This window comes from Syngnathus floridae, chromosome 11, assembly GCF_059516105.1.
Source record: "Syngnathus floridae isolate MCC-2025c chromosome 11, RoL_Sflo_1.0, whole genome shotgun sequence".
In the NCBI taxonomy this organism is placed as follows: domain Eukaryota; kingdom Metazoa; phylum Chordata; class Actinopteri; order Syngnathiformes; family Syngnathidae; genus Syngnathus; species Syngnathus floridae.
The window spans coordinates 10987334-11012494 of NC_142423.1; the positions used below are offsets into that span (position 1 = coordinate 10987334).

General features: G+C 42.8%; 4 protein-coding genes and 1 long non-coding RNA gene across 27 annotated transcripts in view; 3 read left to right on the top strand and 2 right to left on the bottom strand.

The window, feature by feature from the left end:
* The window catches only part of LOC148391058 (uncharacterized), a 17676-nt gene extending 16810 nt beyond the window's left edge, over positions 1-866 (bottom strand). For all 5 annotated transcript variants that reach the window (XR_015861281.1, XR_015861285.1, XR_015861282.1 and 2 more), the window contains exons 1-2: positions 606-866; positions 433-517 (exon numbers count right to left, since the gene is read on the bottom strand). This is a non-coding gene — a long non-coding RNA (uncharacterized LOC148391058). The remainder of the gene's footprint in view (positions 1-432; positions 518-605) is intronic.
* LOC148391059 (beta-lactamase-like protein 1) overlaps positions 1-8030 on the top strand; it is a 9284-nt gene extending 1254 nt beyond the window's left edge. Inside the window, exons 2-8 of one of the 2 annotated variants that reach the window (XM_088389481.1) lie at positions 1533-1615; positions 3296-3500; positions 3998-4104; positions 4670-4827; positions 5066-5313; positions 5833-5938; positions 6147-8030. In XM_088389481.1, coding sequence (XP_088245607.1) covers positions 1556-1615; positions 3296-3500; positions 3998-4104; positions 4670-4827; positions 5066-5313; positions 5833-5938; positions 6147-7125 — 1863 coding nt within the window. In that variant the 5' untranslated portion in view covers positions 1533-1555 and the 3' untranslated portion in view covers positions 7126-8030. Of the gene's footprint in view, positions 1-1532; positions 3195-3295; positions 3501-3997; positions 4105-4669; positions 4828-5065; positions 5314-5832; positions 5939-6146 lie in introns of both variants that reach the window. The other variant, XM_088389482.1, reaches the window with a different exon arrangement.
* LOC148391060 (neuromedin-U receptor 1-like) lies at positions 3570-25049 on the bottom strand. 18 transcript variants are annotated; one of them, XR_015861279.1, is made up of 10 exons: positions 24959-25049; positions 23162-23397; positions 13356-13450; positions 10629-11565; positions 9985-10090; positions 9683-9866; positions 6913-7173; positions 5862-5955; positions 5045-5326; positions 3570-4095 (listed from the first exon to the last, which is right to left on the bottom strand). XR_015861279.1 is itself a non-coding variant. In XM_088389486.1 (6 exons), exons 4-6 carry the CDS (start codon positions 11515-11517, stop codon positions 9779-9781), a joined length of 1083 nt encoding a protein of 360 aa, XP_088245612.1. In that variant the 5' UTR covers positions 11518-11565; positions 13356-13450; positions 23162-23397; positions 24959-25049; the 3' UTR covers positions 8570-9778. The 18 variants fall into 18 exon arrangements, 4 of the variants coding, with proteins under 4 accessions (XP_088245612.1, XP_088245611.1, XP_088245609.1 ...); XR_015861272.1 differs by having other exon boundaries at positions 6913-7071; positions 7137-7173; positions 9683-10090; XR_015861267.1 differs by having other exon boundaries at positions 6913-7071; positions 7137-7173; positions 8943-10090.
* LOC148391061 (guanylate cyclase activator 2B-like) lies at positions 20169-21564 on the top strand. The gene is made up of 3 exons (XM_088389488.1): positions 20169-20324; positions 20402-20591; positions 21202-21564. The coding sequence occupies exons 1-3, from the start codon at positions 20250-20252 to the stop codon at positions 21258-21260; spliced, it is 324 nt and encodes a 107-aa protein (XP_088245614.1). The 5' UTR covers positions 20169-20249; the 3' UTR covers positions 21261-21564.
* Positions 22547-24009, top strand: LOC148391062 (guanylate cyclase activator 2B-like). The gene is made up of 3 exons (XM_088389487.1): positions 22547-22683; positions 23209-23401; positions 23893-24009. The coding sequence occupies exons 1-3, from the start codon at positions 22621-22623 to the stop codon at positions 23961-23963; spliced, it is 327 nt and encodes a 108-aa protein (XP_088245613.1). The 5' UTR covers positions 22547-22620; the 3' UTR covers positions 23964-24009.
* Positions 25050-25161: the final 112 nt, after the last annotated feature.

Sequence of the window (25161 nt, forward strand, 5' to 3'; positions counted from 1 at the left end):
CTGGCACTTTCAGCTCCCAAATACTATGGGGCTTTGGGACTCACCGATATTAGTGCACTACACCATTGAATTTTTGCTGCCGGTATCAAAACACAAAAGTGTCGTTTTAGCCCGAGCAAACAACCTCCCCGCTGACAAAAACAAACTTGCACCAGTCATGCTCTGTTCCTTATTGTGTTGCAGGGGTGGACTGATTTTATGTAAGCTGGTGTCCAACTAGGTATTTTTTCCCCAGTATCAAAATGTTGCCATCAAGACATGTATTTTTCCTATTAGAAATAACTGGAAATGAAATAATTCGTTTTCAGCTAGCAAGTTTTTACCCTAACATAATTGCTTTTTTTGATCCCACAATTGCAGAGCAAAAATGTGCAGAGTTGAATGTGCAATATAAATAAAAACATTAAAACAGTCAATTGAAGAGCTACAAACCTTGACATTGATGAGGTGCTGAATCTATGGAGGAGGTGCAGGGGGGCGTCGGCTGGTCATCACTCTCTATTGCTCTAAAATGAACCTATGGTCCATCACAAAAAATGCCTCTTTCATACTTGTCTATGATTGCCTTTTTCAGCTCTATTATTATTATTATTATTGCCACTTACCTATTCCGCTTTTCTCCTGCATCTTTCTTGGGACCCGTTTCCAGCCTTGCAGCGGTCTACAAAAGGCCAAACAACAATGCCAACCAACGCTGAGTAGCAGCAGGTGGAACGAACTGTATTTTGTTTACGTGAGTCGGATCGGTTTCCGAAGTTTTACGCGAGAACCGGGACAAAGAGTTCCCGACAGTTTGCGTTGAAAACAGAATATGTTGAGTTCCGAGGCGATTAACTTCCGGAGTTCCGCTGTTCAATTAAACTACTTTTCCTTTGACTTTGGAAGACGGCACTGGCTTCTAGCGGCCAGTGGAAATATTACATCTTTAAGACAAAGTGAACCTGAAACACATCAATTCGGAATATTTTTTTGTTGTTGTTCTTACGTTCTTCTATGTGACTTAATCTGCAATGAGCGATTTAGATCATTTTATCGTTATTTATATGACTTCTGTGGATTGATCTAATATGCTGTCATGTGTTACACATCACTACGTAAAGTCTGAAATAGAATCATTTCTTTGGGCTTATGCAAAACTTTCGTTGAATGTATCTGCCAGCATTATTTCACGTTTCTTTTTCTGAGGCATTAAATAAATGGTCAAAAAGAGAAGTAAGAAATGTAATAAAAGAAGTAAGAAATGTAATTATGGGCATGTGGGTTGTTTTTTTATTATCCGCCCATATTATGTCATATTGTCATCATAATAACTGGAATTTTCATCATGACAGTCTCTGCTCATGTGGTTGAAGTGGCTGATACGGTTGTGCGTATTTATTTGCGGGGGGAGGTGTTACCTTTTTATATAGGAGAGGACTTGGATGATGGAGAGGTGATGCTCGCTGGGATATGTGAGATACTGTGAAAAATTCCGTGTTGCACGAATATAGAGCAAATGCAAATGAGACCCCATCTATGTGTTTTTGTGTCAGGTCGCAGCCAGTGAGTTAGAATCATGGGCAAGGCCGGGAGTAAAGTCCTCAGGGAAGCCACTGTGGATGGGCTCCAAACTCAGGTAAAAATGTGTGTGGACATTCACTAGATTATGTAAAACGGATCAACACCTGCACACTAACTATCCATATGAGAGGGATCCTTTCCACAACCCATAAAGCCCCAGCCATACCAGAGGAACAGAAAATTCAATATGATACAGAGAATTTCAATACAGACTGCCCTTTTAAGAATTAATTACATGTTGAGGCCACATGTAATTATAGATCACAAATGCCAGTCCGGAGCCATGAAAGTCATCTTCACGGGAGAGATGATCCTTGCAAACCATGATGAGGCTGCTATCTTAAATCCGGATTAGAGATATGAATAACGGAATTTTCCTGTGAAAACCATCTGCGCCATATGTATAGTTAGGATTTCATTGTTTGATCACAACTAAATGCTTTGGGTAGGACGTGATTGTTTCGATGCCTCCGGCACAGACTGCCCTTGCATTCAAATGAAAAAAATGGTGTGTTGAATTTGCTTTCAAGTGGGTGCACAAGTCCAGATCATTTTTTTAAATAGTATTTTTTTTTATGTCCTTCAAAACCATATTTTATTCTCTGCCACTACTTGACAAAATACAAATGGATAAATTTGACCAAAACTTTTTTCAGTTTATTCAGCCTGTATCCCACTGAGCAGCGAAATTATCAAAGGCAGTGATTTTGTAAAAACATTTGCAAACTTGAACGCGCTCCGACAAACTGTCTGTTTAGTGTTTTGCCAATAGTGCAGCCTTCCTTGTACTGCTTTATGTTCCTTTTAATCTGTCTGCAAAATTCTTCCTCAATCTTCAAAGACTTAATCTAGACTGTGACATTAACCGTATTGCGATATAACCTGCACTCATTTCGGTTATTCTTCAACAATTTAAGTCAATTTCAACTGGCGTATTGCATTTGGGTAGCAACACCATTTGTATAGTTAAGGATTTCATGATTTGATCATGGCCATTTGGTCGTATTGAATCCGGCTAAGAGATATGAATAAAATGAATTCCCCCAGTGAAAACCATCTGGAGCATTTGTGTAGTTGGATGAATCATTTGATTCTTATTCAATGCAAAGGAGTTGGAATTGAATAAAGAATGCTTGTATGAAATGTTTCACACTCTACATCTATATTTCCCTTTTTGAACTCAACCCCTGAAATAATATTCAATGATATTCCAACTTTATTTCCTCATTTCAATCATCATGGCCACACTTAGCAACAGGACTCAGGTGCCACGCCGTTTGAACCCGCACAGGGCCCGAGGCAGCCATCTTGCGCTCTCCGCTCGGCAGACTGGAGTGAAGCGAAGTGATTCACAGGGATTAGGGATTAAGATTCCCCCCCCCACCCTGACCGCTTTGGTAGAGTAAATCTGGGGATTATGATGTCGACAGGCTGGAGTTACAGGCGAGGAAATTGAATTGTGATGGCCAAAGAGTGGCACCGACCATCAGATTAGAGCGCAGTCCCAGCAAAATCACCGCATTTGTGCCTTTTGTTAACATGGGACGCTGACATTTTTGGCGGGACAGAAGCTGAATGAGTTTTAGGTGGTTGATTGAGTGCTAAGAAGATTAACCTCGTCCGTCCTGCTAGGGGTGAGTATCATGTGGAGTGCCAAGTTGAACGCATGTGTGTAGACTTTGAGTTATTATTCAGCGAGATTTATACGATTGAGTGATCTGAGATTCTTTTCAAGACGCCACCTACCCTCGCCACCGCCGCTGTCCCTCCGGCTCCTCCTCTTCCTCCTTCCGCCGCCACCGTCCAGTTCCAAGGGGTCACAAAACCCAAGAAGATGAAGGTGAAATGGTCCCAAGTGGGTTTGGTGTTCTTTCTCACGCTCTCCATGGTGATGACGGGATGCTTCTTTTGGCAATATCAGCTTCCAAAGTTGCAGCCAGGTCAGTGCTTTTGAACAGGCTTCAGAATCCTCAAATAATCAAAACTAGTCAAGGAGAAAGAATTAAAAGGGGTGTGGCATATTACAGAGAATTTACTTTTTAACGGTTTGTATACAAGTTGTTGGGTCTCCAGCGACCAAACAATGAGCATGGTGTCCATCCAACCGTTTTTTTTAAATATTTTCATGATATAAGGCAGGATCGAAACATCGCAAATGAAAAATTTCAAGTTTGAAACGACTCTTGTTCTCCTATGTGACTCATCATTTGGGAAAGATGAGCATTACATGTCCGGATTCAATGTTCTCATGTCCAGATTCAAAATGCAAATTATATCTTGAGTCTAGACTGGCATGTATTATGCAAGCACAACGGGAAAATATTGCTGTCCCCCAATTGCCGCATGTCTTGGGCTACGAGTTATCATTTCATGTTCCTCCATGCTCTCTCCTCATTGTCTTCTCAATCCTCTTCTCCATTTCCATTCTAACGACCAGATGAAGGGCTGGGTGACAATGCCAAATCGGAGATGAGGTGTCCCCGCTACCCCGGGCCGGTTCCGCTGCAGCATCCTATTCCCGCTCTGAAAGAGGCCCTGGAAAAGGTACAAGAGGCGTGGAATCAGCGGGGGTATCTATGTTCAATGTACAGCACAGCTGCACGGCTAATCCTGAGTGGAGATAAAGCACGGAAAACCTGATTAAACATGCGGAAAGCGTCAGAGCACGCAGCAATGTGATCCCTGCAATCAAAGACTTTCGAGATGATAATACAAAGGGCTTCACAGTTGACAAATATTTTTTAGAATAATAGATATTTGTGCATTTTTCAAATCTTTTTAATAAAGTTATGGATTTTTTTTCAATTCATTGATTCATTGTCAAAAATAATAAAAATAATATTTCCTTTTTTAATAAAGTGATGGAAATTTTATTTTTTTCAATTCAATTTATTGAATTCAATTCATCGATTATAATAATAGAGGAACGCAATTTGGCTCCTGAGCTATAAATGTTCAGGAAAAAAGGGGAAATAATTGAAGGGAAAAAAAGATTAAAAACAGCTATCTCACAAGCAGAGTTTAAACAACCCCAAACTTTTACCATCCCAACATGCTTTTAAAGTTGTTAGTTTAACATCCCTGAATGTGTCCTCTGTTCCCCCTACAGGTGGACATTTTGCTTCGTCAGAGCATCAATCCAATTAGTCTGCCGGCTCTCTCCGCCATCGTTATCCTGAATGACACTGTTTTATGGACCGGCAATTTTGGCAAAAGGAACATCTCAGATGTATTCTCGGGACCCCCCAATGAATACACCATCTACAGGTAGGTGACTTAAGAACACAACAGGTTATCAGATCAAAAGTAGAGTACTGGCATTACACTCCTAATCTCTCAATTGTTTAATTAATTGTGCATTAATTAATTAGCAAGTTACACGCTACAGTATATCAATTGCAAGTGTTCCAACACCACTGCCACCTACTGTAGTGGATGTGCAATTACACTTGATTCTAGTATTAACAAAAAAGTCACACATAACTTTGCTTGATGGTGTTTTCAGAATTGCCAGCCTGTCCAAAATCTTCCCCACGCTGATGCTGTACCGCCTGTGGGAAGAGGGCAAGATCGGCTCACTGGATGACCCGCTGGAGAAATACGTGGACAATTTCACCATCAAGAACCCCACGGGGAGGTCGCGTGACTCGGAGCTCAAATACGTGACGGACGGTTTGATCTTCCTGGACAGCGGCGAGGTCCCTATTCGATCCTCCTCGGTGACGCTCCGCAGAATGGCCAGCCAGCTCTCTGGTACTTTTAACACCTAAATGCGTAATATTTTAGTAGATATGACGGGCATCATGGTGGACGACTGGTTTGCACATCTGCCTCAGAGTTTGGACGATGTCTCGTTTCATTGCGCGAATCAATTAAATACCCGTAGAATAGAAATAGAGATTTGATGGAACTGTTCCTTTTATCAAATATGTATTTTTTTAATCATAATTCAGACATGAATTGGACAGATTGGACATAGCTAGACATTCGGGTCCTCATTTACCTTGTCTCACTCTATTGATATTATATTCGCCTTCATAACGGGACCCAATAGGTCATAACTACGACATGATTCTAATCTAAACAGCACAGCAGGACCATAGCATGCCGGATGAGAATCATATCTGTTTAATGACACCATCAAATGGGAGGATCGATCGTTGCAAGACCAGACCAGGGGAATTGCAACATGTCGACAGGAGGCGGCGTACGTGTTTGTGTAGGTCTGTGACCAGAATACAAATTTGCTGTCCAACTGCGTTCATTATCAAGGTCTGCCAAGGAGACTCAGAGCAACAAACCTTCTCTGGAAAGGAAAGACTCAGTCGGCAATCAATCTTCTGCAGGATGATGTCCTTGTTGCCGATCCAGGAACCAAGTAAGCTTTAGTTACATCTGTTTGGGTCACAACACAGCAAAGTAAATCATTTGCTTTCCAGGCTGTTTGTATAGCAGCTGCATCATCTCAAATACCGACAATTCATCATAACAGAAAATGTTTTTTCATTCTATCTGAAAGCCAAATGATGGTGTCCTTGCTCCATTTACTCCTGTACTGCAGTTCAATTTCACATCTTTCTTTCCAGATGTCACTACAGCAATCTCGCCTTCTCACTGCTGGCACACGTGATGTCTGAGCGAGTGGTCAAAATGGACTACCAGCGTTGGGTTTCAGAGAACATCCTGGACCGCCTGGGCATGGAGGACACAGGATTCGACATCACGCCAGGTCTCCAGGGCCAGGTGGCCGTGGGCGTGTACTCCAACGGAAAGCCCGCTCCGTTGTACGACTTGGGCTGGTATCGCCCGTCGGGTCAGATGTTCTCCACGGCGGCGGACCTGGCCAAGCTGGCCATGATGCTGCTGGGTGCCTATCACCGCAAACTTCTGGATCCCGACTCCTTGAAGATCATGCTTACGCCGCTCTTCAGGTGCGACAAGGACTACTTCGCAAACCGTACGGGGACGCCGTGGGAGGTGAATGAGCTGCTGGGCTACGAGATGGTGCGGAAAGACGGCGACCTGGACGGCTACTCGGCCACATTCTCCTTGGTGCCGCGACTTAAACTCGGCCTGGTGGTGCTCATGGCTGGGGGTCGTTCCCAAAAGCAGGACTTGGTGGCCAAAGCCTACCGCCACATCATCCCTGCCTTAGAAAACGCCTTCAGGGAAACCCGCAGGGTGCTCTCGGCGCCCCCGAACCCAGAAGCCTACGCGGGCTTCTTTACCTACAGCAACATCACCTTCTACGAAATCAAAGCCGGCTCGGATGGCGTTCTCACCATGCAGCAATTCGGCCCTCAAATCGAAGAGCTGATACCGCAAACGTACCGGACCATAAAGCTCAACTACCTGGTAGAGCGCGTCTTCAAGGTGGTCTTTGAAAGAGAGTACCCCTGCGTCCTCAGGGTGGGTTCGGCCACCGTGTCTTTGGAGGCCCAGGATGGACAACTGTTCAACTTCTACGCGTACGACAAGCGCGGCGTTTCCCCCGGGTTCGACGCGCCGGGTCTGAACACGTACAATGTGGTCAGGATAGCACGTAAGCCGTCCTTCTCCAGCTGAGTCACGGCTACCTCAAGGGCACTTCGCGTCCTAGCCTTGAGAGGGTTGCTGCAAATGAAGATGGAGGAGGACATGTGAAAGTGAGTCATCATTTTGCCCCCTGCCTGGACTCACCGTTTATTTTGTTTTTCACAGTTACCGTTGGCTCTCCATTCATGTCTTGCATGTCTTTTTGTTGCTGTTTTTATACTACCACTGAATACATATTCACCCTCGCTACGTACAAAGCTTCTGACCGAACCCAAAATAAACATTTTTTAAATACAATAATCTTGGCACATTTTCCAGGTATAGACTTTTTATCACCTCAAAGGATCCAACTATTTGAATTATGAGAAATGGTGAGCAGCCATTTTCAAACCTTTAAGCCATTAGCGGTAAGGCCAAATGAGGGAAAAGTGAACTACTATGAATGCTTTCACCCAACAAGCCAAAATTGGGAGTAAATACTACCATCATTTTAAGGGATGGCTACGAAAAAAAGGATCCAACTGCGAAGGCCCTTTCGTTCTTGCTTACGCCTTAAATTATTGTCACTTTCGCCATCGTTACAAAGACGCCACTTTGATTTCAATGGAAAATTGCTATTTTAGTGCGATTTCATTTGTCTCGCAAAAAGTTAGGCCAGGGTTGTTTGACATTCTATACCAAAACCTATTGTTATAACTCAAATGGTCAATTAAAAACGGAGCATTCTTATTTTGTAAATAATTTTGCTACATCTTTTAAATTGTACAGGTGTACCTAATGTTGCAGCCCGGCGAGTGTGTCTGGTTTCTATAGCTGGTTCATCTCATGAATTTATCACTTATGTAAGAGTATTTGAATGCTAAATTATTCTCCTAATGGGACTGGTGTGAAATATTTTTGACATTAAAAGAGAGGCTTCCGCCTATGCTCTCTTGGCTCTTTGCATCATAATCCCTGAAAATGGACTCCGATTCACTGTGACCCTCGACACAGGTCGGGATTATTCATGTAATACGCTGTCACACAGGTCGAGGCTGATGGCAGACCTGAAAGGACAGAGATAACGCTAACGTTTAACCTTTTCTTTTCTGCTTCCTGCCTCTCTCGGCTATTGAGAAAATATACTGAAAATGTCATCTGGTGGAAATGTAAAGGAAATGTACAATGTAAGCATTTCAATGTGTTTTTTAGCATACAAGACTGAAGGGAAGCAAATGTCGGCACAGTGAAACAGAGCAGCCACAATACCATTAGAAGAAGATATAAAAGAAGCTAGGCTAACTATTAAATCTACTTTGGCAGAAATAAACTTCCAGTCTCTGATAAATCACAAGCAAGTTAATTCAAGCTATGTTTTATCGTGTCCTAAGTATTTTTTTTTAATGCTCTATCGTTTATGTAACTAACCAAAGGATAATCAAGCCATGGGATAATCAGGTCTTTGCTGACTTTTAGGGAAGGAAAATAATGCCGATTGCATGTACCACATTTAAACTGTATTGTCATTTGTCATGTTACTGTACAGCAATCACGATCACTCAAAACACAAGCTCAAAGGAAAATCATGACATTGACTTTTTTTTCTTTCTACACAACAAGAATGACATTATTTCAATCTGATCCAGCTCCGTCTGAGTGCTTTTCACCTGGGACCAGCAGGTGGAATGTAAAATGAGCTGCTGGAATATGCAGGGTGCTTTTGGACAAACCAATTACATTAAGCAAATAAAATTGCCTCACAGACCCTTGTCTAAGTGATTGTACAGGTGAATTGCACATGACTAGTGAGCAGGATCATGGCAACCACATTTAATTTTACATTAGACGAGAAAAAAAAAAATACCCACACAATCTGCCCTTTTCCAAATGCAGTCGTCCCCCGGTGTCCTTCAGTCGCCTTTGAGTCCAACGCTCCATTAGTAGTGATAATTAAGTGCAGACTGCATCAGATTTTGCTGTGATGACATTTCACTTCCTGGCTAGGCTTGAATAACGGCAGAAGAGGCCAGTCACACACAGTTAACACTCATCGAAATGTGCGTGAGATTTCTCCTTTCCACGGTTATGAATGATAACCACCACCCAAAGAATGATGATAAGGTAACACAGTAGTGTTGTATGTTTAAATAGAATACTTATCTATTTTTTTTCATTTATATGAAAACAATTATTTGAAATGAATCATGATCCCTGGTTAAAAGAAAAAAAATGCCTCTTGCACACCTGCGACCCTTAAGCGCTTTAGAAGATGGATGGATGGATGGACGGAAAAAAATTGTCGACAGTACACAAATGCCAATGAACATTATCTGAGTCTTAAAGCCATAACAGTTTTTGAAGATAATTACCAACTTGCAAAATGAAAATACTATAAATCTGAGTCCCAACAGATGCAGTGCTGCAACAGCTAAAGAAGCAATCCCACAACCGCAACTTCTGAGACAGTTTGAATTGCCTTGACCGGTAAGTACGCCATACTCAATTATTTTCCATGTTGTCTCTTTGTGTCACTCAGCGTAACAGTCCAGGTAGCATGACATAGTAAAACAGATGTAAGGATCTGAATCTGTAGCCAAAGGAATATTACCTCAGAACACTGAAGTCTTGCAAGCTGTCTCTTGGCAAGCGCTTGAGAGTAACGTGGCGTCCAGTCCCCGCTTTGTTGGCGGAGATAGTAAGCGGATCAATGAGTCCTGACCTCTGGTTTGGACCCTGGAGGTGGAGAGGACCAGCGGACTCTTCGGGGGCAGCGGAGAGTCGGGTGCGCCGACCTGTGAGCACACGAGGTCTCGAAAGCACTCTCTGAAGCGTGTGGAGACCAGACTGTAGATGACCGGGTTGACGGCAGAACTGAGGTAGAAGAGCACCCCCGACAGAATGTGGACGTACTGGTAGATGTTGTGCATTAGGTCGGTCCACTGGCGCACGGAGCTCCAGAGCAGACGCTCCATGTGGAAAGGCGCCCAACAGACGCCGAACACTGCCACCACGATGGCTGAAAGATGAAGACACCGGTGAGTTTGAAAAGAAACTTCCAAAATGGCAGGTTTTGCACGGCTGTGGACTCAACAGCAGACGGGGCTTTGATACAAATGATACCTGAAGTCTCTTTAAGCCGCGACACTCGCAAGAGACACCTCTGCAAATAACCATGACACCGAAAACATGCCTTTCGCCACATTTTTGTCTTTTGGGCGCATGCCCTGGCAATGGCCGTGTGGATTACAAGATAACATTCTGGCGTCAGTAAAACGTGTTTACCCCAAAATCAAATATTGTAAATGGTGTATGTGCCCAGCAATACGCTCAGCATATAACTACAAAGAAAAAAATTAAGAGTTTGAACACCGGGACTATTGGTGCTAAGTTTTAACTCGTCAATGGTGTTTCTCATTATGTGTTAGCATTAAGCTAGCAGGAGCATTTGTTAAGGCAAAGTTGTTTTGTTGTTTTAAATACACAAGCTAGGTGTTTATCTTGACATTTAACTGCAAGTGGCATTAAAAAGCTCAAAGCCTAATTTCAGAACTCACAGAGCATCTTGATGACGTTTGTCCGCCGACCGCCCTCATTGTGGACGCTCACACGGGTGTCACTGACCCATTTCTTCCCAAAGCAGCCTTGCCTCTGTCTTCTTTCCCTGCCCAGGTGCACGCCCATCACGAGGTAGAGCACGCTGATCACCATCATGGGGATGAAGAAGAAGCAGACGGTGGTGATCTGCATCAGTGTGTGGTACATCCACACTGGTTTTAGGATGGTGCAAATGGCCGACTCCCTCATGTAGCCCGGGAGGTAGAAGATACCGTGCAGGGACGTGTTGGGTATGGCGCACACCATGGATGCCGCCCACACGGCACCGATGACCTGCTTGGCGTGCCTCTTGGTGGTTAGATAGCGGGTCTTGAGAGGGTGCACTACGGCGATGTATCGCTCCACACTTAAGGCCGTGACGTTGAGGATGGACGCAAAGCAGAGGGTCTCGAAGATGAACGTCTTGAAGTAGCAACCGCCGGTGCCGAAGGGGAACGGGTAGTTCTGCCACAAGTCGTAGATCTCCATGGGCATCCCGAAGACCAGCATGAGAAGGTCCGATAAAGCCAAGCTGACAAGGTACAAATTGGTCGGGTTGCGCATCTTTTTGTGTTTGGCTACCACAGCGCATGTCAGAAGGTTCCCGCTCAAGCCCACCAGGAAGATGACCAAGTAGACGCCGGCCACCGGGAGGAAGAAGGGAGAGCGTTTGGGGCCGAGGATGTCCAAGAGATTGGCTTCAGTGTAAAGGCTGGTGCTGGCGCTGGCGCTGGTGCTGGTGCTGGTGCTGGTGCTGGTGGTGTTACCCACGTTGGAGTTGGGGGACATGCTGGCGTTGCCAAGCGATCTGGACATGTTTGACGAGGGAACTTCCCAAAAGGGATCCATTTCAGGGCTGGGAATGAAACGATGCTTTGCCAGGTTGCTCTCATGGAACTGTTTCAGAAACATTAAAAAAAATATATATATATATGCTTGAAGGTCATGTCACGGACATGCTGCTATTGATCCAGGTCACTTATTTCTCAGAGCATTGGCTCGATCGCAAATGCACAGCTCTGGTTGTCTTGGAATATTCACTTCTGATCCAAGAAGGCCTCATCAGTTCATGCAACCCAAGCTTAGGACAGACCATAATGTGAAAGCGGAATGAGAGAAGCCATCTTGGTCAAGATTGAAAGACCATTTCAAAACAGAAGAAGCTTACAAGCTATCCCCACATACAATGATGTCCTCTTATCCAAGGATCTCGCCTCAAAAACACTACCGCCCCCTTAATTGTAGCTCCACTACCTTCGTTCCAGAGATCAACCAGAGCTGTCCAGTTGAGATCGATTAACTGCCCTGGGAACGAACAAATCGGCAAATGCACGCCAATAGTTGAAACATTCTGTCTGTCGAACTGTCTGTCTGACGTCCAAAAAAAACTAAATTTCCTATAAATCAAAAGGTGGTTTTAGACACGTTGATTCGTCAGACGTCTCATTTTTGAACACATTTAATGGTGTTCATGTCACGACTCACTCAGTCATTCATGACTCACCCCCGGGTGTTTTATATGTTACCATGGTTTGTGTTGGCGTCGCCCCTCCCCTCCTGTGCTACCTCACAGACACCTGCCTCTTGTTACCTGTCATGTATTTAAGTCCTGTCTGCCCCTCACTCGTTTGTTTCGTCTTTCAGTTCGGTTAGTTTCTCTCCAAGTTGATCTGTCAGTTACCTCTGTCTCCATTAAGTTATGTTAGTTTGCCGCTTCTGTTGGTTTGTTCCCCTCATCCTCCCTTCCAACTACCTTTTCCCTCAATAAGCCCTGGTCAAAGCTGCATTTGGTCGCCCTGCTCCATTCCACTCCTAACAGTTCATGGTTGACGATGATTCTCATGACTCTCAGTCACTTTTGTGTGAGTCTAAATAGTAAGAGAACTTTCATTGACTACGTCTTTGACACCACAGCAGAGTTGCGGTTAATGGCATTTACGTCACACTGAACAGGTTCCGGCTTTAAGGCTTGACTCAGGCCTGCACTGTGGGGGGTTGACTTTTCTTCCTGTGCTTTCCATTTTGCCTTTTGTTTCCATCCTGCTTTCAGTGGTGCTGAGCGGAGCAAAATCCTCTATGTCCTTGGCTTCACACCGATCGACAATTCCAATTGCCCCATAAAGCTAAGGAGCATGTTTTTGTGATGTGATATAAAACTGGACAGTATCTAAGAGTCCATTCGGGGAAAGCTGACATTTAAACCCAACATTTCTGAAGTCTAAACCACTGTTTCCACAGAGAAAGTCAAACGAGAAATTTTCGAATCCATTCGAGGGAGAGAAACCTTTTTCCTCATTTGGTTCCGTTTAATGGGAAGTAAAAGAAAGTGCCTGATGTTGGAATGCAATATTCTCTTTCCCCAACACACTAATGAGCTCCGAACCGGCGACGTTTTGAGGATGATTAAAATTTGATTCCCTGCTCTAGTAGATGCCAATCACTTTATTTTTCCCTTCACCTCAAGATTCATTAGGCTGCCTCATGTTCATAATGCACAATTGAATCTCGAGTCTTTGAAAGTGAAACTAAACCTGCATGTTAAGGTATTGTGCTTTAGATCACTGAAGCCGAATTACAATTGATCAGTAAAAACGATTTCCTCCTGAATATCTTAAAGGGTCAATAAAAGAACAATCCAGATAGGCACTAAAAGATAAATTAAGTACATTTTATGAATTAAAACTCACCTTCTGACTCTGTAGCTCTTAAAGTGTCTCCTTTTGACGTGCTCACATGCAATAGTGGTTGGCAGAAGAAAGCAGACGATGCGCATCCTCCCAACCTACCATGTCGTACAGAGGAGAGAGAAAGAGAGAGAGAGAGAGAGAGAGAGAGAGAGAGAGAGAGAGAGAGAGAGAGAGAGAGAGAGAGAGAGAGAGAGAGAGAGAGAGAGAGAGAGAGAGAGAGAGAGAGAGAGAGAGAGAGAGAGAGAGAGAGAGAGAGAGAGAGAGAGAGAGTCAGAGGGATGATGTGGTGCAGGTATCCCTAAAAGATGTATGAATAAAATCAAGCTGATGCTGAAATGCGGGTTGTTTACAGGCTAAATTAAAGAATCAAACGGTACAGCCTTTTTTTTTTTTTTTTTTTTAACTGTAGCGTCCACTCTCCAGCATGGCATGCTGAAGCAACAGGTTGTGCTATACTAACTACTAATGAGAGGGCAAATCAAGAAAGTCAATTGACTCTCTTCAGTCGCTTTGCACATATCAACCTTTTTAGATTTTTTGTGCAGTGATTGCGAATCTGCCGGGTTTTTTTTTTTCAATAATTGCGATAGTAGTTTAAATTTCAATAATTTCAATAATAATAGTAATAATATGAATGAGATTTTTTATGTTATAATTATGTAAATTATGGTTCAGCAACAGATGGTTTTGTTTTTTTTTCTAAAATGTCATAGCTGTAGGTTACAACGCCAGTCTCCCTAAATACTATATATTCACCTCTTCCCAAATTGCTCCTCTATGGGAATGAGAGAGAGTAAAAAGATATGCAAATGACGTTTCTGTTGCGTATGTGGGTCACTTTGGGGACACAAACTAATGTATATAGAATGTGGAGGCTTACTAAAAAAAAAAAAAAAAAATTTAAAAAAATGGAATTTCCATCAGAAATTCTATATTGAGCATTAAGACCTGCGGTGTGAACGTAACCATACTGAAAGTGATTCTTGCGCATTTTTTCCTAGTCAGATTATTTAAATTGTATTTTTTTTTTTTTTTACTTATGGCAGGTACAAACATTTTTCAGAGCCTTGCTAAGTAAAACGAAAATGTGCAAGTAACTGAAGGCCCCACCAACGCCACACAAGATCACTTTATTGTCAAAATGAAGCCCCTCGACGCCAATATAGTTCCTTGCTAAAAAGATGGCGCTTCAGCCTTGCAATAAACATCGCCCTATAAAATATAAACTCAATTCCACCAGCATTCGGATGTACCTTCATGAGTATCTGTCAAACTGTAATCTTGGCCTGACGTAAAAGCTGCGTAAGTGATGATTTACGATAAAAGCAAATACAATACGGGCCTGTGTGAAAATACAACAAGCCAAGTGCTGTTTGTTTTGTTACCTCCATAAAAGCATTAAAATATGGACATATGGGGAACGCAGACTGGTTCACATAACTTAACTGACCTTGACCACTTTGTGTCATTTTAACTGGTATGATTGTAACCAGGACACTGCAATGTTAGTGACAGTGACAAGGTAATGAAATCTTGGGTGTGTTTTATGGGATGACGCACCATACAGAATTTCAATCATACCCCCAGGAATTCCCGAGGTTGAGAACGCTAACAAGGTTGCTAACGAAAATAAAAAGACTCATTGTATGTTGTGGTCTGTATAGTTTTATTCTGCAGTTAAATTTAACAAACCTGGGTTGTAAAAAAAATGGTTACAGTTTCAAATTTAGGTTCCAAGCTAATAGTGGAATTTTAAATACAGTGTTGAAGCTTGTGTTTGGATTTGCAAGTAGATTCTGTTCATAAACTTGCAAATAATGCTGTCAGGTTTCTTGTACTGATTATAACATTTTAAAAATCCATTGTCATTGTCATCAAAGTGTCCTTGAGCAAGACACTAAACCCCAAATTGCTCCCTTGCATGGCATTGGTGCCCATTGATGTATGAGTGTGTGTGTGTGAATGTGTGCTTTGAGCACCATGTGGTGTACATAAAAGCACAATATAAATGCAGCCCATTTACCATATGAATAAAATTAGTTAATTTTAATCTCATCGCTCAAGCTTTGCAATATTGTTGCGGAAATAAATTCAGTTTGCGGTGACATTATGGGCCATCCTCCAGCAGGTAGATGGGATTGGTGAGGTACATTAACCTGAGGCATAATTGCACACTGTGCAGGTGTTTGGCTGTGTCGCTCGGTGTTAGAAGCAGGTTTAAAGCAGGGATTCAAGAAAGGGTCGGGATTTTAAATTAAGGTTTTAAAACTAGGCTTTAGTTATGGCTTCATATTAGTGTAGTGTAGTAAACAGATGTGACAAAACTGTCAAACGGCTGATGAGATTAGTAACTCCTAATATAGCAACTTCCTTTCCTTCTATCGAGCTTTCACGATCTGTAGTTCGTCCAGTTAATTTCACTTGGGCGCTCTGTGATGTTAGCCTCATTGTTGCCAAATGTTTTGCTCCCTCGTCCATCTTGTTTTACAACAATACACAATGGCTTTCAACCCAACTGTTGATAATTAAAGCCATAAATTTACTTGGAGTTAGCAGTGTTAAAGCCATATGTAGTATGCTTGGAACATGCAGGTGCAATTATTGGACCGTGTAATACGCTGGAATTGACTTGTATACGTTTTAGACACATTCAAACAAAAGACGTAAACCGCAATTATAACCAAACATGATCAATGCAGCCGCCTAATAATAGCTATCTCGAGGAACGCGTACTGCTCTAATTGTCTAGGCCAAGGTGACAATTCTGGCTCATTTTCCAAAGCAGATAAGTCAGTCACACCTATGCGATAACTGTGTGTAGTTTATCTAGTGGAGATGATTAATCTTTAATAAAAGAAAATATAATCGCAGCCCAAGCATAGGCAGTGGTGCTGCTGGTAAAGTGGACAAGACTTTAGTGGGGACTAGGTGTTATCAATGTCGCCAAGAAAGTGAATAGAACATGTGGAAGAAGTAGATGATGGGGAGAGGCCCCAGGACAGATCCCTGAGGCACACCAGAAGTGTCAGAGAAGGATGCGACTGGAAAGGAATGGGAGTGTTGTGAGGATTTGGAAAGCGCTTTGGGCACCATGTGGTGTAGCTAATGCACCATATAAGTCCACTCCATTCAAGGGTGATTGTTGAGAATATAACTTTTGGGAGAATTCCAGAACTGAAAAGTGGATTGTTGTTGTTGAGGTTGGAGGCATCGGCACCATTTTTTTTCTCTTTCAGAACTAAAAAGATGGCAGCGGTGCATTCCAGTGAGGAGTGGATGTTGTGTGGGGAGGGAGTCCAGTCGATAGGTGGATGGATGGCTTAGATTTCATGAGTTCGGTGATTGCTGAGCGCTGCAAGGTGGAAAACTGTGTGAATGCGTGGAAATTAGCTGACATGCTGAGTTAAGTGCTTCATCTGAAGTTTGTGATGGATTTTTTTTTTTTTCCTTTTCCATTTAAAAATGACAATGGAGTTGTGTGCACTCCAAAAAATAATCATTTGGTTTCTTTGGATGAACTTAATTTGGACGTGTATATACATCACTTGCAACGTGAAACTTAAGTACTCTTTTGGAGCATTTAAGTGAGGGCAAGGAAGCCCCAGAGTTGGGTGCCTAAAAATGCAAACTATGTCCCTTTGCAGTAATCTAACAATATTTTCACACTACTTATTAGATAAGTCACACATGGCAAGAGTATTTTAATCTTGACGTCAGCAATACAAGAGATGTCCTGGCATGCTTCTCCTCTGCCACTGCCGCAACAGTTGGTCTTGGAGGTTACTATGGCAACGACAAGGACATTATTAGTGTGAGAGTGATTTTTGTAAATGAAAATGTGCGTGCATGTGTGTGTGCATCCTATGGATTTAGTATACCCAAATTTGACAGTGCCTGTGGGATGAAATAAACGATGATTTATTAACAAGAAAAAAGAAAAAAATCCAAGAGTTTAATTTGATTTTTATGGCATTGTAAAAAACTTGCCGGGTTGGGTCTCATTGAAAGTCACATGGTGAGGCTTGACATTTTACAGAGCAAAGAAAATGCTATAAAATGTATACGACTCTATTCTGCATTTAGATTCTGTGCTTTAAGTAATTACTGTCACCTTTTATATGTTGTGTACTTTTGCCTTACATTTGACAATATACAGCACTACAGTAGCATGGGAACTAATGGTATTGTTTATTTTGATAATCAAGGATGATATGAGTGTTCAAAAATCTCTGACTATTATGTAACTCGATTGAGCTTGTCATCTTTATAGCTTCTGTAAAAAAAAAAAAAAAAATAGGTTGGCTGCACAAGAATGTCAAAACCATGAGATGAGAAAAACAATTAGTGCCTGAAACAATGAATATGAAGTTTAATTATAGCAGGCATATTTGTTACAAATATTTGTGGTTGAGAAACCAAAAGAAGAGAAGCAAGACGGCCAAAAGCAGAGAAGCAAGACAGCAAGGCAGTATTACAATGAAAATTGTATTTTTCGATTTCAAGAAGTTAAAAACCCAAGTTCCCCTCAAAATCAATCTTCCAAGTGGCAAAGAAACACTAGGACAAGAAGAAATAAAAACTACTTTTTCACTGTCTGAACACTAATGGTAAAAAAACAAGTTTATTATTTGTGCCGCCCTGATACGTGTCAAAAAGTCACTTGAAAAAAAACGAAATTTTAAAATTTAAAATTAAAAACTAGGTACTTGGAGAACCCAACCCCAAAGGCAATCAGGCTCTGCATAAAATTATTTGGTGGTAGTCATCCATCCATCCATCCGTCCGTCCATCTTCCGCTTATCCGGGGTCGGGTCGCGGGGGCAGCAGCTTTAGGAGGGACTCCCAGACTCCCCCTCCCCAGCCACTTCATCCAGCTCATCCCGGGGGATCCCAAGGCGTTCCCAGGCCAGCTGAGAGTTTCTCCAGCGCGTCCTAGGTCGTCCCCGGTACATGCCCGGAACACCTCCCCAGGGAGGCGGCCAGGAGGCATCCTGATAAGATGCCCGAGCCACCTCTTCTGGCTCCTCTCAACGTGGAGGAGTAGCGACTCTATTCCCAGTCTCTCCCGGATGACTGAGCTTCTCACCCTATCTCTAAGGGAGAGCCCGGACATCCTGCGGAGAAAACTCATTTCGGCCGCTTGTATCCGGGATCTCGTTCTTTCGGTCACGACCCATAGCTCGTGACCATAGGTGAGGGTAGGAGCGTAAATCGACCTGTAAATTGAGAGCTTTGCCTTTTGGCTCAGCTCTCTATTCACCACAACGGACCGGTACAGGGTCCGCATTACTGCCGACGCTGCACCGATCCGCCTGTCGATCTCGCGCTCCATCCTCCCCTCACTCGTGAACAAGACTCCAAGATACTTGAACTCCTCAAGGACCATGGACTCGGATTTGGAGGTGCTGACCCTCATCCCGACCGCTTCACACTCGGCTGCGAACCGTTCCAGCGAGAGCTGGAGATCACGGCCTAAAGAAGCCAACAGCACCACGTCATCTGCAAAAAGCAGAGACGCAATGCTGAGGTCCCCAAACCGGACCCCCTCAACGCCTCGGCTGCGCCTAGAAATTCTGTCCATAAAAATTATGAACAGAATCGGTGACAAAGGGCAGCCTTGGCGGAGTCCAACCCTCACTGGGAACGAATCCGACTTACTGCCGGAAATGCGGACCAGACTCTGGCATCGGTGATACAGGGACCGAACCGCCCTTATCAGTTGGCTCGGACCCCGTACTCCCGAAGCACCCTCCACAGGACCTCCCGAGGGACACGTCGAACGCCTTCTCCAAGTCCACAAAACACATGTGGACTGGTTGGGCTGGTTGAGTCCACTCGGACTCAATATCCCCCGCCTCCCCCGGGACGTGGGAAAAGCTCTGCCGGAGGTGGGAGTTGAAGCTCTTCCTGACAGGGGATTCTGCCAGACATTCCCAGCAGACCCTCACAGAACGTTTGGGTCTGCCAGGTCGGACCGGCATCTTCCCCACCATCGGAGCCAACCCACCACCAGGTGGTGATCAGTTGACAGCTCCGCCCCTCTCTTCACCAGAGTGTCCAAAACATGCGGCCGCAAATCCGATGACGCGACTACAAAGTCAATCATCGAACTGCGGCCTAGGGTGTCCTGGTGCCAAGTGCACACATGGACACCCTTATGTTTGAACGCGGTGTTCATTATTGAAAATCCATGTCGAGCACAGAAGTCCAATAATTGAACACCGCTCGGGTTCAGATCGGGGGGGGGCGTTCCTCCCAATCACACCCTTCCAGGTCTCACTGTCATTGCCCACGTGAGCATTGAAGTCACCCAGTAGAACGATGGAGTCCCCAGAAGGAGCTCTTTGAATTCCTCAAAAATCAGTTTTGCCACTTTAGTCAGATGTATTATTAGTTGTTTCATTTCTAAAATCCAAAATTACAGACCCTCAATAAAGCTTTGTGGTCATATGGCTTTATGGATGTGGCCTGATTGATGAGTGCTCAGTCCAGCTTGAATCTCACGTCTCCCCCTGGGATAAAGAGCTATAAAAAATAAAACAGGATGGATGACGTTCTCCAAAGACCTACTTAAGTTTGTCTGACTCAGCAACAGTAGCTATGGGGTGAAACATCAAGTTCACATAATTACACATTGCAATAAACTGCATCCTGTGTGTTCAGGCAAAAAGTTTTGACGCACGATACGTCATTGGATCAGACGTTATTGACACAAGCAGCGTTTCTAGTAACAAGTTGATTGGCTGCAGCAGAATTTATGGCGACGCTACTTATTAACCCGTGAGAAAACTTTGCTCCCATTGGCCACACCTCATGTCACATGGAGTAAGGATTTAAAAAGGTGCCTTGGTCCCAGAGAAACAAGCAGACACTGCCAAGATCAACACTGCAGAAATGAAGATCACACTCGCTTGCGTCGCTTTCTTACTTCTGGTCATGGGCCAGAGCTCTGAAGCCGTGCAGGTGGAGGTAAGTGAGAAACCAAAGTTGATAGTCATCCTCAGGAGATAGCAGGACCTCAAAGTTCTTCTTGTGTCTCCCCTCAGGAGAACGGTTTGTCCTTCTCCTTGGAAGCCGTCAAGAGACTCCAGGAGATGTTTGAGAGCGCCAGGACGCCGGTGCTGAACCCGCGGATGCGGGCCAGCTCGGCATCCATGTGCGAGGAGCCCATGCTGCCCCAGGAGCTGCTGCCCCTGTGCAAGCAGAAGGGGGCGTCGGCATCACTCGCCAGACTAGGTGAGGATCCTCATTATTATACACGAGATGGGTAGATTTTTTTTTTCATTGGTTTATTGAACATACAAATATTACATGAAATGTTTAAGATCTTTGGAAAGAAAGAAATGATCTATTGTAGAAGTTGTTTACATGTTCAAAGGGAGTGGGTGGAAACTCAAAGACCTTATCTGGGTTTTTACTTTCATAGTAATTCAAAAAGTGGTGTTTTGGACAGGTTTGTAAAAAAACTACTTTTCAGTCGGCTAAATCTTACCTAATATCTATTGTAAAAGTAATTTTGATTGTTTTTTGATTGAAAAGGAATTTGTGGGCTTTTCATTACCTGTAAGTCATCATAAACGTTACTTTTATATTTGGCACAACATTTGATCTAATTACATGAGAGCTGGAGCTAATTGAGACTGGTTACCCTCACATCCAAACCTTTTTAGTCTTTAGTTGAACTATGCAAACTTTTGGCAAGAGAGCATTGACATCCACATGCATGGACAATTTAAAAAAGTTTTCAGTGTCAGGTGACTTCTTTCACAATATCCTATACCTGTGGATGGCAATGTACTTTAGATGCTAACATCATTGCTAACTGGTTTTATTCTCCTTGTTGCAGCATTGGTGCCGCTGGACGTCTGCGAGGTTTGCGCCTTTGCTGCCTGCAGCGGCTGCTAAGCCGACACCACATATGTGCTTTATTTCCTTATTTGTATCTTTCATGTCTTCATGTCCTTTATTAAAAAAACAAGTTCTTAAAGAAGAAAAAAAGGGCCAAAAGTAGACCAGGAATCCATAAGGAGCTTTTAAACTCAAACTGTTACTTAAGAAAACAAACAAAAAAATATATATCTTTTTTGTCATTAGTTTTATATTTGAAATAGTTTTTTGTTAAATTTCTATCTTACCATGCTTTGTGTGCCTATTTAAACATCCTCTTCTATGTTGTTGTTTGGAATAAAACTGTGTGCACTGCAAGTCACCTATTCGTATCTGTGTCTTTCTAACATCTATAGACGAATGAAGCGGAACAAGCACTTTTTGTTTTACACAAAGCGAATGTTTGCACTCTGCTGACACATCTATTCAACACACACTCGGATAAACCATTTTCTTTTCTGCTCCATCTAAGCCGGTCATGGATAAAGGTCTGAATAAGGAAACAAAAAAATCAATGCAAACTACAAAACGATAGCCTGCATAAACTCAGTGCCATTTCAATATACTCTAAAAGTGGGACAGTACGATTTAAGTTCAGTTGTGTTTGCATGTTTTTCATGGGTGTGACTCCAAGTGTTGTTTGTCGTATATGTGGCCTGCGATTGGCTGGCAACCACTTCAGCATTAACCGCGCTTACTATCCAAAGATAGCTGGGATTGGCTCTGGCACACCTACGATTTTCAGAGAGTCAATATTGTTTTCCCTTTCCAATAAATCACTAGATTTCACTGCTTGCAATATTTCAAACTTGCAGCAGAGATGAAATAAACAAACTTGCAATAAACAGCCTTGCAGCAGGAATGTGCTTAGAGATTTGAAAAATTGCCATCGCGACCACTTCGTCTTCACGACACGCCAATGCTGTCCATTAAGTGATAATACAGTAAAAATTACGTTACGGGTGGTTTACCTTCTCTGTTCACAAGGCACCTCAGAAGATTTACTATTATATTCTACTAAACATATTTTCTCCTTGGCTCGCTTAGATTTTGCATGTGGAAAGTGTCTATTAAAAAAAATATATGATAATGAGGATGATGATGACCCTTTGGAAGCTAAAGTCAACAGTGAAACTTCCCTTTGACTGGATGAACAAATGCAGAGATGCCATTAGGGCAGTAGTTAGACTACTCGTAAGGATCCAAGAGTACCCCGATGAGTTTTATTTACACACACGCCTTCATTCCTGGTATAAATCAATCATTCCTAAGCCTCTCCACGCCTTTTATAAGCATCGGCGCCGCCCTGCAGGAGGCACACGAGAAGAAAAACACGCACTAAAAGCATCTCTGCGTTTTGGTCCTCATCTCTCTCGCCATGAAAAGTGTGGTGGCTGTCATCTTGCTGTTGTGCAGTACAGCTTTGTGTGTGCAAGTCAAGGTATGTATTTTTGGAGTTAATGAAGAGCTGTGATTTTACACATTATATAACTAACTTATATAACAGATCAATTCATTAACGACTTAAAGCTTCTTTCATGCTAACACTGCAAAATTGTTGCCCTGCTCTTAGAACAGTATTCCAGTTGAAAAAAAAATGTTTTGTATAATGATTGTGGTTTTGTGAAGGGGGAATCAGGACACAATCCTTTAGTGAATTTTATTTATTGAGTTAGTTAGCGAGTTAACTAGTTAGTTTAATCTTTTGTTCGTTCATTTGCTCGTTCAAAAAGTGCAAGGTCCAAAGGTTTGCTTGAAAAAACAAAAATTGTGCACGTACGCCATGTTTGCACGGTGCAATCAACACTTAGTTCGAAATCTCACTTGACATTCCAATCCACAAACAAGGTGTCCAGTTGTCATGTTCAACTTTGTCTTATGCCTTTTTTTTTGTTTGCCCATTCACACAAAGCACACACCTGATGTATGAAGAATGCTTTTGAACCTGAACTCTTTCTTCTCGCAGGATGGTGACAGAAGCTTCCCCTTAGAGGCCGTGAAGCAGCTGAAGGCCTTGATGGACAGGGCGGGAGCGCGTCTCGGTCCCCAGCTCGCTCGCAGCCGTAGGGTGCTTGCCGTGTGCGCCGACCCCGTCTTGCCACGGGTCTTTTATCCCGTGTGCCGAGGCCAAGGTGCTGCCAGGGTCTTCTCCAGACTTGGTAAACATAAGCGAAGACTCAGTCAGTGGGGGGATAAATAATAAGTTCGGAGAAACAAATATAAAAAAAAATGTTAAGTATTGCAGCTTAATTTTAGTACATTGTACTTTATTCTTGTATTATGAGGACATTTTTCTCATAAAATGTAAAGTGCATTCCCACAGAACAATCACATTTTCTTAAAAAAAAAACAAAACTATTATATAATTCTGTAATAATATTATTGGTTATTTTATTTTTCTTGTAAAATTGCCCAAAATAATTCTTGTAAAATTACCTACTTTAATAATTTGGTAAGACCATGGAAACCGAATTATGGATGGAACTCCTGGTCCTCCATCCGAGGTCTCAGTAAGGGGAAGAAGTGCACCGTTAACAGGAGATTGGGTGCTGCGGACCTCAACTCGGGATGTTGTTAGTCGGTGGGGAGAATACTTTGAAGACCTTTCTCGACGACAATTATGACATTTGGTCGTTTTTGTCCTTTCTAGTGAATGTTCTCATATCTTCTGACCCGTGTGAGATATGCGTCAACCCCTCGTGCTTTGGCTGTCTGCGCTGAGGCTGACTTTGTAATAAATAATCATCTGCAAGCAACAAGAAAATAATGATACTTTGTCCTGTTTTTTTTTACTTTCCAGAATTGCAATGATTCTTTTTAATGGTCAACTCTCATATTATGGTGGCCTCTTAATGCATTTATGGTAATGTCTTCATGATAAAATGTGCTTTTTTTGCATACCTGATTGCTGGTTCCCTTGGATTTGACATTTTCTACTGTATATTTGCTTATAGTGGTGAAACCACATTAAAGGTTTAAGGTTGTATTCTAAGGTCATTATTTGGTTCACATTGGGTACAATTGGGAACAGGAGGCAGGATTGCTCGTTTTTGTGTAAATTAAAGTTTAAAATGTTATGTTTTTTTAATTATGAGTACAGTACATTTGTCAAGTAGTGATCAGTTTTATTGTACAATAACAGAAAAAGTTTGACTTTATATAAAAATAGGATCCCCTTCGGCGGCGTGGCTCGTTGGGGGTATGATTCTCGCTTAGGGTGCGAGAGGTCACGGGTTCAAATCCCGGACGAGCCCAGCTTTTTGCGGTAAGTGTGTATTTTAAACAAGTAAATGAATAAACAAGTTAAAAACTGGTGTCATAGTACCTAAGGCGATTGGATCGTTGCACGCTCTTTTATTTGGGGAATGTCAGTTGTGCTACTTAAACACCAGAGGGCAGCATCGACTCGTTTTTTTTCTTGACACAGTCAGCACATCGTTGCATATTTAGGGTGTTCCTCTTTGCCATTAATTTGGATCAGTTCGACCGAGCTGAAGAGTTTGTAGTTGAGTAGCGTCTTATCAAGATTATACAATAGGATGCTTCTGTCAGATATTCATCACCAGACACCTATGAATAAATAAGCATTCACACCTATCTTCAACATCCTCAACATGAGCACTTTTTATATGAGAGGAAGCCAAAGTATTTAGGATTTAAAAACAAAAAATACACACACTCTTGAAGAGATGACATTTGCTAGCATGCGAGCTTACCTGAGAAACCGTCCACCGCCACGCGCTGGGTGGCACCCGCATATGGTAACTCCCCTTAAGCACACCTGTCTTCAATTTACCTAAAGCCCTGACGTCACATCCATCAATTCAAATCTTCTTCTCCTGATCGTCCAACGGCGCTCGGCACACTGACGCCACCAGGTGGTCGCCTGTCATGGTGACTACTGTGGAAAGGGTTGCTT

Bases quoted from the DNA above. Each gene is read 5' to 3' on its own strand.
- LOC148391060 (XM_088389484.1), bottom strand. From the start codon at position 11,517: ATGGATCCCTTTTGGGAAGTTCCCTCGTCAAACATGTCCAGATCGCTT. The intron at 10,091-10,628 runs GTGAGTTCTGAA...TTCATCTTTCAG, and splicing joins AAACGTCATCAAGATGCTCT to CCATCGTGGTGGCAGTGTTC.
- LOC148391061 (XM_088389488.1), top strand. From the start codon at position 20,250: ATGAAGATCACACTCGCTTGCGTCGCTTTCTTACTTCTGGTCATGGGC. The intron at 20,325-20,401 runs GTAAGTGAGAAA...GTCTCCCCTCAG, and splicing joins CTGAAGCCGTGCAGGTGGAG to GAGAACGGTTTGTCCTTCTC. The intron at 20,592-21,201 runs GTGAGGATCCTC...TCCTTGTTGCAG, and splicing joins GGCATCACTCGCCAGACTAG to CATTGGTGCCGCTGGACGTC.
- LOC148391062 (XM_088389487.1), top strand. From the start codon at position 22,621: ATGAAAAGTGTGGTGGCTGTCATCTTGCTGTTGTGCAGTACAGCTTTG. The intron at 22,684-23,208 runs GTATGTATTTTT...TTCTTCTCGCAG, and splicing joins CTTTGTGTGTGCAAGTCAAG to GATGGTGACAGAAGCTTCCC. The intron at 23,402-23,892 runs GTAAACATAAGC...TGTCCTTTCTAG, and splicing joins CAGGGTCTTCTCCAGACTTG to TGAATGTTCTCATATCTTCT.